We start from the raw sequence: 19,684 nt of genomic DNA on the forward strand, positions 1-19,684 counted from the left end.
CAGGCGCCCCCACAATGACTATTTTAAACCTCTGCTCTCTAAAACAAGAGACCTTCCTCTTCCTCTCTCTTTTCCAATTTCCTAGAGAAGACGAACATCAGATGGGATCCATCATCTTTCTACCACCTACCACCATGAATGCAAATTATCCTCTATTCATAAAGTTACAATGTAAGAAATTCCCCTACACAGCATCTGATGGTAATGTTCTAGTTGTGTTTTGGATCTCATCTTTTCTGCCCTCTTAGAACCTTTACTATAGACTGTCCCTTTACTCTAACTCTGTCAATCTCTTACATGGATGTTTCCATTAATTGTTTTGTTTCTATTAATTTTTATTCAAGCTTGACTCATTTTCACTAGAGACAAGACAGACAAAACATCCTCACTATGAAGATCACTAGGAGTACCTTCTCTCTACAAATGCCTCAGAGCCAAGCTTTCAGACAGGTTCAAACTCCCTATCTCCACCTCTGAATATCACATAATTTCAGTTGGATTTCCATCCCCATTATTCCACTAAGAGCTGTCACAAAAGACACCGATGATTTTTAAAAGTCCCTCAAATCCAACGGAAATGTTTCAGGCTTCATTTCACTTGAAGTCTCAGAAGCATTTGACACTGTTGACCACTTTCTCCTTCTTGGAACACTTTCCCCTTGCTTTCCATAACAGAATACTCTCCTGGGTTTCCTCCATCATCTCTAGCCACTCCACCTTGGTCTTCTTTGAAGGCTCATCCACTTTAAACCAGTCATAAAGTTCAAAGGAATCCTAAACCAATTCTTCTTTTCACAATATACTTGTTAGCCCTAAGTGATCTTACCTATGTATATTGTAATTTGCCAACTAAACAACGGTGACTCAATAATTTCTGCCTTCAGCTCAGATTTCTTTTAGCTCCAGACCTAAGTGTTCAACTCTCTACTTGACAGTTCCTTTTAAGCATGCTTAAACTCATCTACAACTTACATTTAAACTCATGTTCTTCACCCCCAAATGGATTCTTTTTGTTGTTTCATATTTCATGGAAAAGAACAATCCTTTTGTTCAATTATAAACCCCGGGCTCGTTATAAGTAGTTCTCTTTTTTAAATCCCTCACAATGAATCTGTTACCAAGTTGGGTTAATTTTATCTCCTAATTATATCTCAAACTGTACTGCTTTTTCCCCTATCTTGACCTCCTAGCTCTCCTGGCTGACTTACTGCTAACTGGTTTCTCTACATCCATTCTTGCCTCTGTCCAATCAGTTATTCACAACTTAGAATACATTTTTTTAACACAGAGATCTGATGACAGACCTTTACTTTATTCTCTTCAGTGGCTTCCAATTTATCTTAGGATGGCACACGGGCTTTCTTTTATTCCTTGGTCCTCACCATGCTCCCACCTATTACCAAGCCTTTACACTTGCTGTTTCCTCTGGTAGGCATGCTCTTTCTTATCCTTCTGATTTTGGCTCAACTGTCATTTCTCAGTAAAATCTTTTCTGGCTTTCTTAAGTGGGTCACAATATGCCTATATAAACACTTAAAGAGTGCTACTAGAACTTATCATGACCATTATTTTAAGTTTAATATTTTACTTGTAATCTGATTACAATCTAATTTGTCTTCTTCCCAGGTTATAAATTCCATACGGATCAAGTGTCTGGTTTTAGTCAACATTACGTCTTAACAGCTAACATAGTGATGGTATAGTGTAAGTTTTCAATAAACATGTGTTAAATAAATGACCAGAAAGTCTACAATACTCACTTGTTCATTCACTGTTTCATATGTATAATATATTAACAAAGTGCAGAGTAATCAGGTTTTTTTCCCACTAGATATGCTAACCTCTTTGGAATTTATTTTGAAGTTAGATTGAAAAAAAAAAATTTACTTGTACAAATAAAAAGCCATTTAGACCAGGTTTAAGTGAGAAAAGCTTACATTTCATACACAGCAAAGTGGGAGTTTAGGATACATTTTTTTTGAAAGTCCTTTATAAATCGATAGTGAGTGACAAATTATGCATTAAAATATATTAACAACTGTTTCTAATTGCTGCACCCTGAAGTTGCATGAAGTGATTACATGCTCTTTTGCTATCCGCTGTGAGCCAAACGTAACTAAGAAACTACAGTAAGCAGAGTTGGTCCTCAGTTATGTTCCGACCATGGGAAAGCTAGATGCCAATTTTAAAACTCCAATTTAAGAAGTACTATGTTCGTCATTACTGCATTAGGGAATTCTAAATGAAAAGGGAATGCTTTACGTGTGTAGCTTCATGTCAAAACCAAAAAAAGCTTCTCTAACGTATTGACTTTTCCAGGATTTCTGTGGAAGCTATAAAAAAACGTCATTACTATATTAGAAAACTAAGTACATTCATTTTATGTAACAATGGAATTATAATTTTATTTTTCTCACAACTGCTTGCCTCAAGCACTTCATTTTCTTCAAGCACTTAACTTTATTTTTGCAAAAGTGACAAACAGGTACCATGAGCCTCTTAGTTACAAATGCAAAATTCATTTGCACCTAGGAATTATGAAGTTGGTTGACAGAAAACCCACAAGTCAACAAATAGTCCTAAAACATTCAATACTGTCAGAAGGCCAATGCACTACTTAAGGGCAATGTTCTTGGGTTTCCCAACCCAAAGCAAACAGAACTATCACTGCTAGAAATGTGAAATAAGTATGATACTGTCTGGGAGGGAAGGAAGGAAAGAGAAGTAAAGACAACAAGGAGAAAACAGAGGCATAATAATGGAAATGAAATGTGTTGACAAAGAAGAAATAAAAAGGAGAAAAAGTAAAAGGAAAGAGCTTGAAGAAAGAAACTGAAGGACAAATCTGTAGGTCATGACCAGCAAGACTGCCAAATCCAAGCTGAGGGCTTCCAAGCAGCAAAAGAATGTATTTAATTTGTAAGAGCAGAAGAAAAGGACACACACACACACACACACACACACACACACATATCTGATGCATATGCTCGAAGTGAGGTGTCAATGAGAACTTAGGCATATGGATGCTCTCAGTTAACCTGGTAAAATCTTAACACATTAACGTAACTTGGGTCAACTCTTGGGTAGACAGTACAAAAATAAGATCATAACTAAATTAAGTGGAAAGCTAATACACCTGCTTGAGGAAAGACATGTGGGCACATGGGGAAGAATCAACATAAACACAGGAAAGGGAGTCACAAAGAGCAAAAGCTAGCAGTGTCTCATTCAAGGAGATTCCAAAGAAGATTACCCAGTTCAGAGACGAGTAATACAATTTGTACTGGAATAACTGAATTATGGGGACACATGTATCAGAGCCCAACAATGAACTGTGTGCAGCCAGTGGAGGTCAGCAGTGAAAGAATCTTTTGCAATGTAAGCATTACTGTCCTACATTAGATGCATTTAATAAACTAGCTTTCTCACTTATACAGACTCTTATAAGCTATGGTTAATGTGAATTTGCTTTTGAAAGAGTGAGCTATACTTTTGGGGTGACAAGGATACCAAGTTTCTGATATATAAAGCTGAGAGCAAACTACGGTCCCAAGATAAAAGTAAATACTACTCTGAATTGACCCTTGTTAGCTATCTGAGAACCAGACTACTAGCCAGCGTCTTTTGGTAATTCATTGACTTTGTCATGCATTTAAATTAACCTATAACAAAATCCCATAGTTATTAGAAAACAATTGCTCCTTAGACCTTGTATTGCTCTAGGGGAGCTTGCAGTGCTAAGAAAAATCTGAGCATACCTGTGTTTCATTACACATCTATCAGACCGTGACACACACACACACAATCATGGCACATCATGTCCATGAGGCTGTTAGGAAATAGGCACTCTCACGTGCTATTGATAGAGGACTACAAACTGGTGTACTCCTTCTGGAGGGAACTCTGGCAACACCTGATAAAAATGCTATTTCTAGGAAATCTATCCAGAGGATACATCTCCAACAATAGGAAATGGCTACGCACAGGACCGTTCACAGCAGCCTTCCTATAAAATGCTACATTAGACATAAAATAATACATATAAATAAAGCACAAACAATGTGGTATTCTAAATCAATGCAGGACATATGCAAGTATAATTAGGAGTAAACTCTAAAAGTGATGAAAAGTAATTTTTAGAACAATACATGTGGTATGACACTGCATTAATACAGTAACACACGTAAAGTATAAAAATATACAACATATACGTGTACTGTGGGTACACATAGCATAATACATGCTGGTAAATATGCTACTAAATTAAACATATAGATAATAAAATAACACTGAAAGAATAATAATTACTTCTGAAACAGAGAAGAAGGTAGTGGAATTAAGCATTAGAATATGGCAAAACATTGATACTTGCTAAACACAACAATGAGATTATAGGGACATTTGTTATGTCATTTTCCATATGACTGAACAATTTCATATTTGATACAATTAATTATGATATGATAACTTATTATTAGTTATTATGGTATTAATTATACAGAGGACTTCTAATTTGGCCGCTTGGATAATTTACTGTTGAATTATACTTTTTTATTTTTGACGAGCAACAATTTAAAAATTCTAGAATACTTGGTGATTATAACTTAATCATTGAGCATATGCTGCCACCTAGCACAACTTCTCAGAATAGTTTAACAACAGAACAGAAAACAGTTCCTTCTTTTGGACAGACCCTCATTTACTATTTCAGTAAAAAATATTAAAAAGGACTACACACTCAATTACGAAATAGAAGCTTTGCAACTTCAAAAGCACATACAAACACGGTTCTTGACATTTTTATCTTTTACAATACGTGGAGACAAATCACTTTGTTCTCTGGCAATTGTTTCACGTTTAGGATCTAAGAGGAGGTAGAAAGCAATTTTCTAATGAGCTTCTTGGTAATGTGCTATCAGAAACAAAATAATGTCTGTTTCACATAAAGGCCCTTGGCCCCCCCCTATGGAATTAAAGTTCATAATGAGATTGTTTCACCTCCTAATTCTGATTGTGCATGTCACTGCTGCCTAAAGAAAGAGATGACTGGAGCAAATCCAGCACTAGTTTTGCAAATTGTGTACTTACTACATGCTAGGGCATTGTTTCCAATTGTGCATCCTTTCTCTAGTTCAATGGAGAGGGAGGAAAAAAAAGTCTACAGTTAGGAGATTTCCATCGTTCATGTGAACATGAAGTACCTCAGGTTGAGCTATCCATACTGTCCTCTGCCCAACACTATTTACTCATTGTTAACTGTACAAACTAGGTACTATGCTTCAAGTCAGGGAAGCTGCTATAAGAAGTCAGTTAGATAGTCTCACTTTGAACTCCACATAAAGTACAGGTCAAGATAAAACATGTAATAAATAATCATAAAGTGAAGTATAAAGTGATTTTTTAAAAGAAAAATAGAGGTAAAATTAAAAAGGGAAGATTTTACATACTTAAGAAGAATAAACATTATTTTAAGAACTGAGAATCAGGAAGTCGTCTATAAATGTCAGCTTTTCTCCTTGGAAAATTTTTGAAAAGAATAAAAACATTAAGGGTAGAAGACAATGAAAGTCAGTACAATAGGTGCCTGTGCAGGCAGGCTTTTTATTTTCACAAAAGATATTTTGGAAAATTAAACATGCTATAAATTAGATGGCCACATAATTTATTAAAAGAAAAAGCCTTAAAAATTTTGCACAGATAATGATTATCAATATCGCAAAAATAATACCAGAGATTTATAAACATTTGAGAATCTGGGTGTGTGCGTGGCTCAGTTAACCGTCTGACTCTTGGTTTTGGCTTAGGTTATGATCCCACAGTTCATGGGATTCATTTCTGTGTCAGGCTCCAGGCTGACAGCATGGAGCCTGCTTGGGATTCTCTCTAACCCTGTCATTCCCCTGCTCGCACATTCTCTCTCTCAAAATAAGTAAAGTTAAAAAAAAAGAGAGAGAATCTGTTGAAACCTGTGAACTTCCACCCCCCCCCCCAGCAGAGACACACATATAAACACCAATTTACACATAATTTCAGGCAGTTATTGGATCCCTGAATTCCTAAATCTCAGTTAGGGAGAGCTAATCTAAGTTATTAAGAAGCATAAAAATGATGGCTCGAGTTACTCACTGAACAGATGGGTAGTGAAGATATGATGGTGAGCAAAAAACTTCCAGATAAATGGAGGAAATAAGAAACCTCTCTCACATTCACACACATATACCCTAAGCAACTATTGTAAGAGCTAAAAAGTAAATGGAGTTACAAACGCTTATAGAAGGGATAAAAGGATAAAGTCAAACTCAGTTTTCCTGAGAAAATAACAAGTAAAGTAGAAATATGAAATGGACTAATGAGAAGAAAAGGAGTTTTGGGTACAAGGGAGAATACGCCCAAAGGAGGAGTAAGAGTGCGACGCTTCCTAGTAGAGGAAGGCCAGTGAGGCTGAAGTGGGGTGTGGGGTGCGAGGCAGTGGTGTACTAGAAGGGGGAGAGGGGACTGGTCTTGTTTAGGCAGGTTTTTACCAAAAGCAACAGGAAGCCATCAAATAGGCTGTAAGCAAGGGAGTCATGGGATTAGATTTCTATTTTGAAGCGAGCACTCACTGTAGCTGCACTATGGAGATCAGACTAGAGGGAGAGAAGAATCAAGGAAAATAGTTGGAAGGCTAGTAAGCAGTTCTGGTCAGAGATATAACTTGGACTGGGATGGGACGGTAATGAAAAAGTAATGGATTAAGATAGTGAACTCTTTTTCTGATACATTTCTTCCTTGGAGGAGTTATTTCATTTCTTTTACCAATTTTCTATGAGACGGTTTCTCCTAACTCCTATTTAACAGTAATGACATTAGCCATTTATCTGTCATATTTTATATATATATATATATATATATATATATATATATATATATATATATATATATTTTGTAATTCACGGTCTTTCTTAAATTTCAGGATATTTTGCCATTTTTATACGGACAACTCTATGCTTGTTTTTCCCTTTGCAAATTTTCCCTCCCATTTATTTTAAATTATAATGTATGTTTACAAATATATGCTAAGATCTTCAGGATTTCCCCCTTCAATGTATCTGTACTCCACTGCCAAGTGAAATCTAGACTCATTAACCTGGAAGTAGGGCAGTATGTAATATATTTTAGTTTAATTTCCGACTTCATCCACACGTTCTCATCAATGGAGAGTTACCTAGCCCTATACTACCCAAGGGGGTCCCTACTACCATCTCTTTTTGGTTTACACCAGTCCTTTTGCCTGGAATGCCTTTTTCCGTTCAGTGAATCACTGACTGCAATGCCAGTCTAAGATCCTTAAAGACAAAGAATAATCACTTCATTTAGCCTTCTTTGGAAACTTTTCTGCACTACTTGTCTTTCTGGGCATTATTCTATACCGTAGGCGGGTGCTGCTTACCCTTTCCTATCTGAGTTGCAACCTACAGGTTGCCTGAAAATAGAAAGTATGTCTACACACAACTGTGCAAGGTGAACAGTAGATCATGCTCATAGCAAACACAGAGCCACTGAATACAGGAAAAAAACCTCCTTTGCATTAGCTGGGAGGTCCTCATTTGATTCTTGCTTCTCCAGCTTACTTTAAATCTTCAGATGTCTTATGATTCCTTAAATAGAACCAGAAACTGGAAAGGGGATGGCGCTAGAAATGGTAGCCTAGTGACACAGACACGATACGTTAGCAGTGATAAGAGCAAATACCTGGTTTCAGACTGAATTTAAGAGAGAACGAGAGAAGAGGAGTTAGCGACAGCAAGTATAAACAACTCTTTTTAAAAATTTTGCTGTAAATGAAAGGAGAGAAATGGGACAGTAGTTGCAATAAGAAACGTGGTATTGAGTGTACCTCCTTACAAACGACACGATCTCACTGTAGATCAGGAATCTCTTAGTATAAGCTATAGTTCTTAACCTCCCGCCTTCACTTTCAGCACCCGATAAAAGGCAGGTAATGCTTAATGAGAGTTTACTAGCTGTCCAGCACCGTGCAAACACTTCCCATATTCCAATTAATTGCTCACAACATCCTTGCGAAGAAAGTAGGATCAAGAGCTTCGTTTTACAAACGCGGACAGTTACCATAAAGATTAAATGATACTCCCAACGTCTCAGAGATAAAAATTCATGGGGCCCAAGGGCAAGAGACAGGTCTCTTGCTTCAGCCACCTCGGAACCGTGAAGGGAAGTTACTGTGACCAGGCTCCGAGTTCCGGTAAACCTGCCTGGGCCCACCCAGCGGCTCCTTCAGCCGTACTCCTTACCCTCGCCCCCAGGAGACCACGCGCCTGTCAGAAAGACCCAAAGACCCGTTCGTGGGGGGAGGGAGGGTACTAAAGGGCAGTCCCACAAATTCCCAGACCTCGGCGCCTACCTCGTTATTGAGGTTTAGACTCCCCTGTTCAGCCATGGTGGGTTCAAGAAGCGCTGCGACTAGCACGTGAACTCTGCGAATCAAATCGCTGTTGCGTCGCCACGCCCCTCTACGGCACGCTCTGTGGCCCAAAACTCACCGACCAACCTTCCGCGACGACGCTTGAGGAGAAGGGAGATTGACTCTTTCGGGGACAGAACGGAAGTGAGTGGAACGACTTCCGGAGTGAAGTGCTACGCGCCGGAACTGCACGTTCCTATGGAAACCGAGCCTGCGCAGGTGGCTTAGAGGAGGCTCTAACTGTTGGCAAATTTGGGAGTTTTTTAAGATGCTTATTTATTTTATTATATTTGTTGGTAGACTTGGCTCGGCTGTTAAAGACCTTGTTTTTGTGTCCCAGTGGGGAGTGAAAAGACGTTTTATGAAAGGAACAGTTGAGTGACCAATTTTTGCACCGAATTTTTATCTGGGGTTTGTGAACATTCTTGCGCTTCTCACAAGGAGCCCTAATTAGATGCAGCTCTCCCCAACGCCCCCCCCCCCCGCCCCCCAGGCTCATACTATAGCTGAAGCGTGGACCTATTTTTTCTGCACACTGTAATAAGGTTTGAATTTAGGTAACGAACGTTTAAATAGATTTAATACTAATATAATAATAGTAATAACTGTTTAAGTAGATTTAAATAGATTTTTCCCTTTAGAAAAGGAAACAAATAATTGAACATTTGAGGAAAACTTTAAAAGCACGTTTGCAACTGCCTAAGGGAATGACTGTTTTGAAGTATTTGCCTGCAGGTTGAAGAGACATTAAGGAGTAAATCTGAATTAGATAATCTTTGAATTAATACTTAACACCTGGTAGTATTGATCATTAAAATGGGTCAGAGGCTGGGGCAAAAGCTTTACATGAATTATCTCCAAAATACAGACATGCGATGAGATAGGAACTATTCTTATTTTACAGATGTGGAAACTGACTTCGGAGGAGCCAAGGGTCTTACCCATAGTTTCCTAGCTGGGGCCAACCACTGACACAGGACTGAGGGAATGGTTACATAAATCTGCGGAGCCCAGTGCAAAATGAAAATGTAAGACCCCTCATTGAAAAAGTAGGAAAAAGGTGTTTTTGTTTTTGTTTTTGTTTTTTTCATTTCTTGCATGGTGTTTCTTGACCTGTCCTTTGTTTTTATTTGGTATGTAATGTAGTGTTCTGTCAAGCACAGGCATATTGGTGAATCTAGTGCAGACCTTTACAGGTGCCTGGGACCTGTACCCCAGGACTCAGGGTAGGATGCGTGTTTTGTAACAAGATGGCAGCAGTTGCTGAGCAGAGGCAGGAAAGTGGGAAGCCGGAGAATCCAACTGGAATATGTGGGAGGCAAGACCAAAAATGATCCAGGACTAAACCCTTGAGATATGTTTCATTGTCACACTGGACTTCACTTACAAAACTCAAATTCACAGATAAAATTGACAATTTTAAGACTGATGAAAGAACATTTAAGCTAGTCCTCCTTAGGCGCCTCTGTCCAAAAAAGACAGCTGTGTCCAGAGTCTGTGCTCTTAACTGATGATTCTGTATTCAAATTACATTAACTCAGACTTGTATTGTGGTTGTTTTTTTTTCTTCTTTTTTTAGTTTATTGTATGATTTGGGCACAAATCATTGATGGTTGACTTCCTCTTTGAATAATGTTGCACAAAGGTAGTTTTGCCATTAATAAGCCATACACTAAATTGTAATTGTCTCCTTAGTCATCTGTTTCTCTTTCTTAAAGCTGAACTCCTGGAATGTAATGGCTTCTTCAACCTCGGTAGGTAGTAGGCACTCCATGCATAAGTACGTAGGAAAGGGCATCTTAAAGATAAGTGTAGAGCTTTATGGAAAATATGTATTTTAACTTGGGACAAGGTGTTTTTATGATTCCATAATAATTCAGAAAATGTATTCTTAATATGAAGTTTGTCTGTAGTTCTTAAAGGCCCTGTAGTGTTTTCTCTGGACGACTCCTCTTGTCCAACACTTCAATCTTCTCAGGTTCAAGGTTTGTTTTCTACCTTTTCTTGGCCCAGGCTCTCTCCTTTGCCTTTTCACATGCCAGATCTGCTTTCTCAATGGCTACTTTTCAAGACTGGATTAAGTTCCATCCATCCTTTTAAAGAATCCTTTCCGTAACTCCCAACAGAAGTTAATTTTTTTTCATCAGCACCTCATTTTTTATATTACTTACAATAGTCTGACTTGAAATTTCTTCTGTAAAAACTATTCTCATACATTATAAGCTTTTAGCAACCTTAGATGCTCATTTTAAACTACTAGTAGTTTTCCATTGTCCCTGATACATCGCTAACAAGTCAAACCATTTCCCCCTTTTGATGGTACAATCTCAAAAATTATCTTGATTCTTTGCAAAGATGGTTCTACTAACCTGCTCTTTTAAGCTACATGCATTTCCTCTAGTAATAACAATGTATTTGTATTAATCAGGGTACAGGTTTCTCTGGAAAGCAACACATGAAAACACCTCTTCCTTTTATTCCTGAAGTGTTGACCTGGATCAGTTAAATGCTGCCAGATACATGAAAGAACAATTCTATTATCATTAAAAGCAACTACTGTGAGACCTCTTACCTCTTTATTACAGTGTTCCAATTAGTGGAAGGAAGGATCCAACAACATGTTCAATGGGAATCAAGTTTTCCATTTTTAGGTTTCTCAAGAGTTTGTCAAATCACACTATTTTTGTCTATGTGGGTTGCCATAACAAAATAACACATATGGGGTGGCTCAAACAACAGAAATTATTTTCTTAGAGTTAGGAGGGTACAAGTCCAAGATCAAGGTGGCATCGTGTTTGTTTCTGGTTGAAGTTCTCTTCTTGGCTTGCAGTGGCCACTTCTTGTTTTGTCCTCATGTGGCCATTCGAATGGACACACCTAGAGGGAGACTTTTGTGGTGTTTCTTGCTTTTCTTTTAAGAATACCAATTCTGTTGGATTCAGGCTCTACCTTTATGACTTCATTTCATCTTAGTTACCTCCCTAAAGACTTTATCTTTAAATACCAACATTTTGGGGATTTTAGCTTCATTGTATAGGTTGGAGTAGGGGTAGAGGACACAATTGAGGCCACTTTCTTTGAGAAAAGAAAATTACCTAAAAAGTAATCTTTTCCAGGGCACCTGGGTGACTCAGTCAGTTAGGCATCTGATGCTTGATTTTGGCTCAGGTCATGATCTCAGGATAGTGGGATCGAGCCCTGCATCTGGCTCTGCTCTGAGCAGTAGCCTGCTTGAGATTCTCTCTCTCTCTCTCTCTCTCCCTCTCTCTCTCTCTCTCTCTCTCTCTCTGCTCCTGTCCCTGACTCATGCTTTCTCTAAGGACTTTAAAAAAAATTTTTAAAGCAATCTTTTCCTTATCTAACGTGCCCATTGATCTCTGTTTCTATCATTAGATATTGGGTAACAATTGATATTAGGACATTTGCTAAGTGAAATAAGCCAGACACAGAGGAACAAATACAACATTAAATATGTACATTATGAATTGAAAGCAGTCATATTCAAAGAAGAAGGACTGGAATGGCGTTTGCAAGGGGTTGGAGTGAAGGAAATGTGGATGGACAGGTATTAGTCAAAGGGTACAGAATTTCATTATATAAGATGAATAAGTCCTAGAGATCAACTATGACGCATAATGCCTATAGTTAACAATATCATATACTTAAGAATTGCTATGAGGATAGTTCTTATGCTGAATGTTTTTATCCTCAAAAAGAAAAAAAAGCATTAAAGAGGGCAGGATAAACTTTTGGAGATGATGAATATGCTAATGGAATAGAATGTGGTTATGGCTTCATGGTATATACTGTGCTTACCTCCAAAGTTATTAAGTTGAGTGTGTTAATTGTGTACAGTTTTTTGTAGATTAATCTTACCTTAGTGAAGTGCTTTGAAAAAAGAAAGTTATGGGCTGGTACTAACAAGGTGATTGTAATGCTCCGCCTTTCTCTTACTTGAATGAGTGGGTAAAAGAGAAGTTTTGGGGAATCCTTTCACTTTTTAAGAATGTGGTGTAATTTATAATCTTTATAATCTGATGAATTTGTACTCAAATTACATTTGAACAGTTAGTAATTCACTCACAGGAGATTGTAGTATAGTTGGGTGTTTCAGTGCCAACTGTTAACTACTGCATTAAGTTTTTGCTTTTATGGCTCTGCACTTTGAGTTCTCTATCCCTGGATGGCAGTGTTGTTCTCCAAATTTGACACTACAATTGAAATTTGGAAAGGTAGGGGCACCTGGGTGGCTCAGTCAGTTAAATGTATCAGACTTTGGCTCAGATTTTGGGCTCTATGTTGGCAGTGTGCGGCCTGCTTGGGATTCTTGCTCCCTCCTATCTCTCTGCCCCGCCCTTGCTCATGCTTTCTCTCTCTTAAAATAAATAAGTAAAACCTTTAAAAATTTTGGAAATGTATAGAAAGCAATCTAAGTAAATGGCTTATGACAACATTTTTTAAATTAGAAAGAAAACAGTTGAATCTATCAGATTTTGTATTTCTTTAATGACTAAGATTAACTGCTCAGTTTTTAATTTTTGATTTGAAGTGAATTGCCAACAACAACCAACCCTTTAGGTGAACTGCTAATGGGTTTTTTTAAGATACAACTTTATGTGTATGTATATATAAAGATATAAATATACACACACACACACACACACACTGAAGAGCGTAATTGGTTAGTATATAGAAGGCAGGTAATTCGCAAGTTCCTAGGCCAATATGTTTACTAAATTAATCCTATAACAAATTGCTTTTTGCCTAGATTTTATTTTAATTTTTATGGAGTGTTTTGAATAGATTTGTTATTATATCTGTGGGAAATCTAAAGAAAAGTTTGTACTTTAGGAATTTTAGATACTAAAATTTGAAAAAAACTGGTTAATGTTACATAATCAAATTTTACAAAATCTCAGGGAATGAGCTGACACTGAGTTAGCAATTTAGTATTTTGGCTAAGAGGTTTAGCTCTGGAGTCAGACTATCTGACAACAAAGTTTAATTCCATTTTTTAATAACTGTATGCCCTTGGGCAAGTTATGTAAGCTCTCTGTGACAGGTTTCCCTTATAAAAATGAGAATGATAATCAGCCTCATAGGATTGTTGTGATGATTAAGCAAAAACACAGTGTAGTTTCTTAATGAATATTTACCTCTCAATAATTTAAACTGCTATTATTTTCCATTATCTCATTTCATCTTGACAGAAACTTTGTAAGATAGGCATAGTACGTAAGAGGGAGTTGTGTCTTATGAATAACAAATATTCCTGAGGTCAGAGAGGTAATAAGAGGGCAATCCAAGTCTCTTGACATAAAATCATTGGTGGCAGTTTTATAACAATTCCATGATATGAATGTATAAACTACATTTATAATTTATGACTACCATGCCATTCTTTCCCATTCATCTAATTATTTATTGATTGTTCAGTAATTAAAGACTGAATACACTTTATAAACTATAAATCCCTTCCTATATGATTTGTTTTTTTTTTAATTAGTTGCCAGTTAACCCAAGATAAGCTCAAGATTATGCAACAAAGCCTATAATGATTTAAGTTGAGAAAACATTATTAAAGCCCTGTATATTCACTTTAAATTTATGGCTGTGATTCACTTTAATCAACATTGTGGAGCATCTATTGTGCAAACCGGTGTACTGGTTTCAATAGGAGATAAATGATTAAGTCCTTGTGCTCTCCATGTTTACCATGGACTTACGGAATAATGACTTTAATAATTCCAATGCCAAGACCAACTATATTGAGTGCCATATAAAGACTATTACAGGGAAGTGAGAGAACAATTTGATTAGAAGACTTCCTAGAGGAGATAGGTTTTGAGCTCTATTTTGAAAGAAGGGTGGCCCTTAAATAGGCAGCTATAGAATAGGGAGAGAATTCTCAGCAAAGGAAATTAGTCATATAAAAGCAAGGTGGCAAAAGACATTGTATTTCATGAAGTAATACAAAGGATTTGTCACACTTTCTTAAAGTTTTTAAAAACATTGTTAGGCATAGAAATTAAAACCTTTTAAATTTCTTAAGCGTATTTCCCCAACACACCCCTTAAAATGATAGTTCTCTTAAAGTTACTGAAATTTGTAAAAAGTGAAGCAAAATCTTTTAAGGCAAAAATCATACTTTATGAATCTTAATAGACTGGGAGAAGCAGGTCTCGAAATACCTGAGGATTTATACATTTGTAAGTGACTGAGTAATATTTAAGGGATATTTTGCTGTAGTTATATTTAAACAATGAGATGGAAATTTGGGACAGAATAAAGTGAATGGTGTAAAAGCCTGTTCAGAGAAAACATTTTTTATTTGTAGCAGATATTTCGGTCACTTGTCCATTGAGGCCGAGAGAGTGATAGAGTGTATAGGCTGGGGAGTTGCCTTTAGCTGGTCATTTAGCCTCTCTTTGAAGGAATGCCAGTTTTGTTTCTGGTGAGGATTAGGGTTGGAGAAAGAAGCTCTGTTATTTTCCCCAACTCCTACTCAAGATTCTCTAAAGTGCTGTCTCTGCTTCTTCACTTTTCAGCTGTTCCTCAAAGCCCTGCTGTTTGAATCCCTGTTACCACTCCACTGAAACTGTGTTTGTCACTGTTACCAGTGACCTCCCAGGTGCTCACTGTACTTTTGATTGTTCACAATATGAGATATCACCCCTTTCTGTCGCCGGGATTGACTCACCTGAATGTGTTGGCTGAGCCAGTGACCCCCTTCCTCTTTTGTCTTCTCACATTTATCATTGTCTAAGCTAGAAGCCTTGCCAAATAGATGGACTATGTAGAGGTTGCTTCATGCTAGACTTTTTCATACCTTACCTTGGTCATGTGAATACTATTGATTCAAGAGAGAGTTACCCAGCCCCACTGGTGATAGTGCTGGACTTGAGATCTGCCTATGTTCATGTCTGTAACAACTACTTTAGAGCGCAGGGAAGTTCCAAGCAAGGGCCAGGGTATGGGAGAGGTCAGCTCTGGATGCAAGAAATGAGGGAAGGGGCAAGAATTTTTCTGGAGAAAATTTAAAATTATTTACAATCCTGACTAAAGTCAACCTGCTTCTATTATCACCATGCACTAGAAATGCTAAAAAAAAAAAAAAAAAGTGATAAAACTCTCCTCACTGAACAAATATTTTGTCTGTTCTAAATAATTACCACAGTTTTACTATTAAGTTTAAAAAAATGTAGGGGCGCCTGGGTGGCTTGGTCGGTTAAGCGTCCGACTTCAGCTCAGGTCATGATCTCACGGTCCGTGAGTTCGAGCCCCACGTCGGGCTCTGTGCTGACAGCTCGGAGCCTGGAGCCTGTTTCGGATTCTGTGTCTCCCTCTCTCTCTGCTCCTCCCCTGTTCATGCTCTGTCTCTCTCTATCTCAAAAATAAATAAACGTTAAAAAAAAAATTAAAAAAAAATGTAGATGTAAGCTTCAAAATTACCACACTTTTATTAACTTTAATAAACGTATCTTATATGAAAGTAAGTTGGAGAACTGCCAGGTATGTAATTGGCCTCTGATACACATAGACTCAGATACCTATTCGGTAGTAAGTTTGTGATTGTTTGGAATCAGCTGAGCACACTTTTCAACACAGCTGATTTGCAGTCTCTGTGATACTATATATTCCCACATTTAATAGCTTTTGGAGTAAATGATAGAATAATAGCTGTGAATTTTGTAGTTCTCTATTTTTTTTCTGATGTGAAGTTTTAGGTGAGATGTATCAGATTAAAAAATTTCAGAAAGCTGGAATCATCCTTGAATGTTGTACCATGAAATGCCAAGCTTTAAAATCATTTCTTGAAAAGAGGCATACAGGAAATGTGGAAAGTGATATGAACCATGCAACACCAACAAGTGAAAAAAGGTAAGAGAACGGACATTCACATAGAAAAAAGAATCAAATTTCAGAGAAGAACGGGAGAAGAAACAACAGAAGATGCTGGTTAGCAGAGCAGAATAGCCATAGGTGAATGCCTCAAGGGTTTTCACTAAAAATGGACGCTTGCTCTGAAACAGTGGATTAAATAATGTGTGTTATCCTTCAGCCAGTTTCTCTGATTTTTGCAGAAGAAGAAAATGTGTAGTTGTAAACAGTATTATGATAAACCAGAAGTTTATGATGAATTTTAATGTGAAAATATTTTAGTGGAAATATTTTTAACTGGAACCATTTAGCATACATCCTGAAGAAACAGAGACATGGATAATATTACAGTTTCTGGAATTTATTGTGAATGAGATTATAATGATTCACTGCCAAATATTTTCTAAGGTTTAAGACTTAGACTAGTAGCATATAGGTACATGTCGCTTCTTGTGAAAGAAACATCAACATTAAAATTAACTGAAAGTGTTCTTGAGCTATAAGTGAAGAGAAATGGACAAATATGGCTATATTATCTATTAAACACGAATATATGAAGATCAATTTTGTATAAAGTTTTTGATAAATATGCAGAGAAGTTCAAGCTTGAAAATAAAAATAATAATATTATCATTGAATGCTCTGACAGACCAATATCTAGTAATAAATTTTCAGCTTTGTAGTATATTAATGTAGTTAAAAAGTATGGTTTCAGTTGAGGAATGAGCATAATTCTGACATGAATATTGATTGGTATTTTTATTTACATTAGTGAGTAGATGAAAGCGAAAGTAGTGAAGATATATGCTGAAACTTCATTTGTTCATAAATGACAAGAGCACTTCTCACTGAATTGGCTATGGTTTTTGATTACAGGAAGAACATTGCACTATCCACAGTGAATGACGTAGACAAAGCAAACTTTTAAACTTAATCTGTGTTGTTAAAATTTTCTCCTTCGTTGTCATAAGGTTAGGGTCAATCAATAAAACAGTTAAGCGAGCCCTGATTTGTGGTATTTGCTCTTATTCGAAGTGTAAGTGCTCCCCCACTGTTACCTCTTTCAAGCTGCTAAGGAGATGTCCCTGAGTGGGGTGGAGATCAGAAGAGATTTGCAGTAACACACTATTTTATGGAATCCACCATGAAGATCAATCAGTCATAAGCTCAGGAATATAGATGATAGTATGATGTAAAAAAATTAGGAATGTTATCCATTTTTTATTTTTGGGTCTCTTTTGCCTTTATTTCTAATATAATTTATTAAAGTTTATATAAATTGACTGTTAATGATACCTGTGTTTTACAACAGATTATATTCTTTTTTTTTTTTTCCTTTTTGGTGTATTTTTACTCATTGAGGGAGCTCATCTACCCTGAATATTTCAACTTTCTTTTGAAACATTTCCCAAATTATATTTGGCATAAAACTTCACATTGATAGATCTGGCTAGGAAAATGGTTCTCTAATGAAATACATTTAGAATTTGTATGATTCATAATATAAAGTAACATTCATAATGTAAAGTAAATCCTATGATAATTCTAATGTAAAGAACCCTCTCAATCATCTTTAAATTAGTTCTTTCCAGTCTCATTGGAGCATAAGTCATATCGTGTTGTAGTTATTAAATCTACTGAAACTTTGTATACTACTTTGGGAAATATTGTCATAAAAGTTGTAAGTCCCCAGTATGTGTATATATCTGATCCTTCTTTTTACCTGAACTCTAAAACTCAATATCCAACTGTCTCATACACCCAGAATTTCTTCAAGATTGTATATTCAGTATTAGGCTCATTGCTATGTCAGTGATCTCAAGTCAAAGGCCAGTGAAGCACACTTATGGTTTAAAAAGTTGGGACTATTACTTGTTGCAATGTGGAAGAATGTACAACATAGTGAAGTGTAGGATGTCTCGCTGAGGGGATGTTAGAACTTACAGGATTTGGATTTAGTCTGAGTAATTTTGGAGGAGATCTAAGGAAGCAAGGAATAGCTGTATATTGGGTATTTTCAGAAAGCAGAGAGAAAATCTATGATTAGGTATCTCAATAAATTTTATGTATTGGAAGGGAGTGAGGATAAAACTGCATTTGGTAAATAAGTAGTAGTCACTCATTTTGGCTGAGGGAGGGGAATATTTGGTATTTTGTAGGTTTCATGATGATTATCTTTTTGTCTTAGTTATGGTCTCAGCGTTGCTTTGTTTGATGTTCATGTTTGGTGAGATTGTTAGCATCCACGAGCAGATCATAGCTTCACTGTAAATATGAGATGGATGTGTAGTAACACTTAATCCAACCTGTGAGTTTCAGAGCAGGTCACCTTATCAGGAGCTGCTTTTTTCCTCCTCTGATTTTTTTTTTTTTTATAGTACCTCTTTGTTCTGTCTTATTTACTGGCACAGTCTCAGTCATCTAAACAAGAAACATTTGGTTAACTATAATCTCTTATGTTCTTATCCCTGATATTTTAGTAGATTATTAGCCATCCATCTCTCAGAAGTATCTGTGAGATGTCTTTCCAATTCATTCCTGCTCCCGTTGTGTCACTGTTACATTGAGGCCCTCTTTACTTCTCATCTGAACTCTTGTAATTGCCAGCAAACCTGTTTTCCTGATTTTAGTTTTACAACCAAGCATAAGCATGTCACTAGCTATTATCAGTGTTCTTTCCAAAACAAAAATAAGATTATGTAGGGGCGCCGGGGTGGCTCAGTCAGTTGAGCGTCCAGCTTCAGCTCAGGTCACGATCTCACGGCCCGTGAGTTCAAGCCCCGCGTCGGGCTGTGTGCTGTCAGTTCAGAGCCTGGAGCCTGCTTTGGATTCTGTGTCTCCCTCTTTCTCTGCCCCTCCCCCACTCACCCTCTGTCTCTCTATCAAAAAATGAATAAATGTTAAAAACATTTTTAAAAATAAGATTATGTAGTTCCTCTACTTTATAACCTCTAATGGCTCATTTTGTTTATACATTTTGTTATGCATAGTATAAGCACCTAGCTTCCGTTTAAGGTCCTTGACGATGTGATACATCTTAACTTTACAATCTCACTTCATACCAGTCCTAACAGTCGCATTGTATGATCTGTGTCCCAAAATTTATTCAGTAAACTTTTGTTGAAAGTCTTTATTGCGTGCTTTCACTGGACCTGTTATCTTCCTTAAATAACTTTCAAAATTATATGGCCAATAATGTGCTTGTTTAGTATCTGTCTCCTTACTAAACTCTAAGCTCAGTGTCAGCAGGTTCCAGGGGTAGTTTGGCTACCTATTTTACTCTCTAGCATCTAGCAAAATACCCAGGCTATTAATAAAGACTATTGTGTGATTTTTGTCCCC

General features: G+C 36.9%; 1 protein-coding gene and 1 long non-coding RNA gene across 2 annotated transcripts in view; one reads left to right on the forward strand and one right to left on the reverse strand.

The window, feature by feature from the left end:
• The window catches only part of SRFBP1 (serum response factor binding protein 1), a 70,676-nt gene extending 62,096 nt beyond the window's left edge, over positions 1 to 8,580 (reverse strand). Inside the window, exon 1 of the mRNA XM_060636293.3 lies at positions 8,402 to 8,580. Coding sequence (XP_060492276.2) covers positions 8,402 to 8,437 — 36 coding nt within the window. The 5' untranslated portion in view covers positions 8,438 to 8,580. The remainder of the gene's footprint in view (positions 1 to 8,401) is intronic.
• An 87-nt stretch (positions 8,581 to 8,667) lies between these two features.
• LOC132680199 (uncharacterized) lies at positions 8,668 to 9,489 on the forward strand. Its single transcript, XR_009610574.1, has 2 exons — positions 8,668 to 9,018; positions 9,366 to 9,489. It is a non-coding gene; the product is annotated as an uncharacterized LOC132680199 (long non-coding RNA).
• Positions 9,490 to 19,684: the final 10,195 nt, after the last annotated feature.

Source organism: Panthera onca, chromosome A1 (genome assembly GCF_046562875.1).
Source record: "Panthera onca isolate mPanOnc1 chromosome A1, mPanOnc1 haplotype 2, whole genome shotgun sequence".
NCBI lineage: Eukaryota > Metazoa > Chordata > Mammalia > Carnivora > Felidae > Panthera > Panthera onca.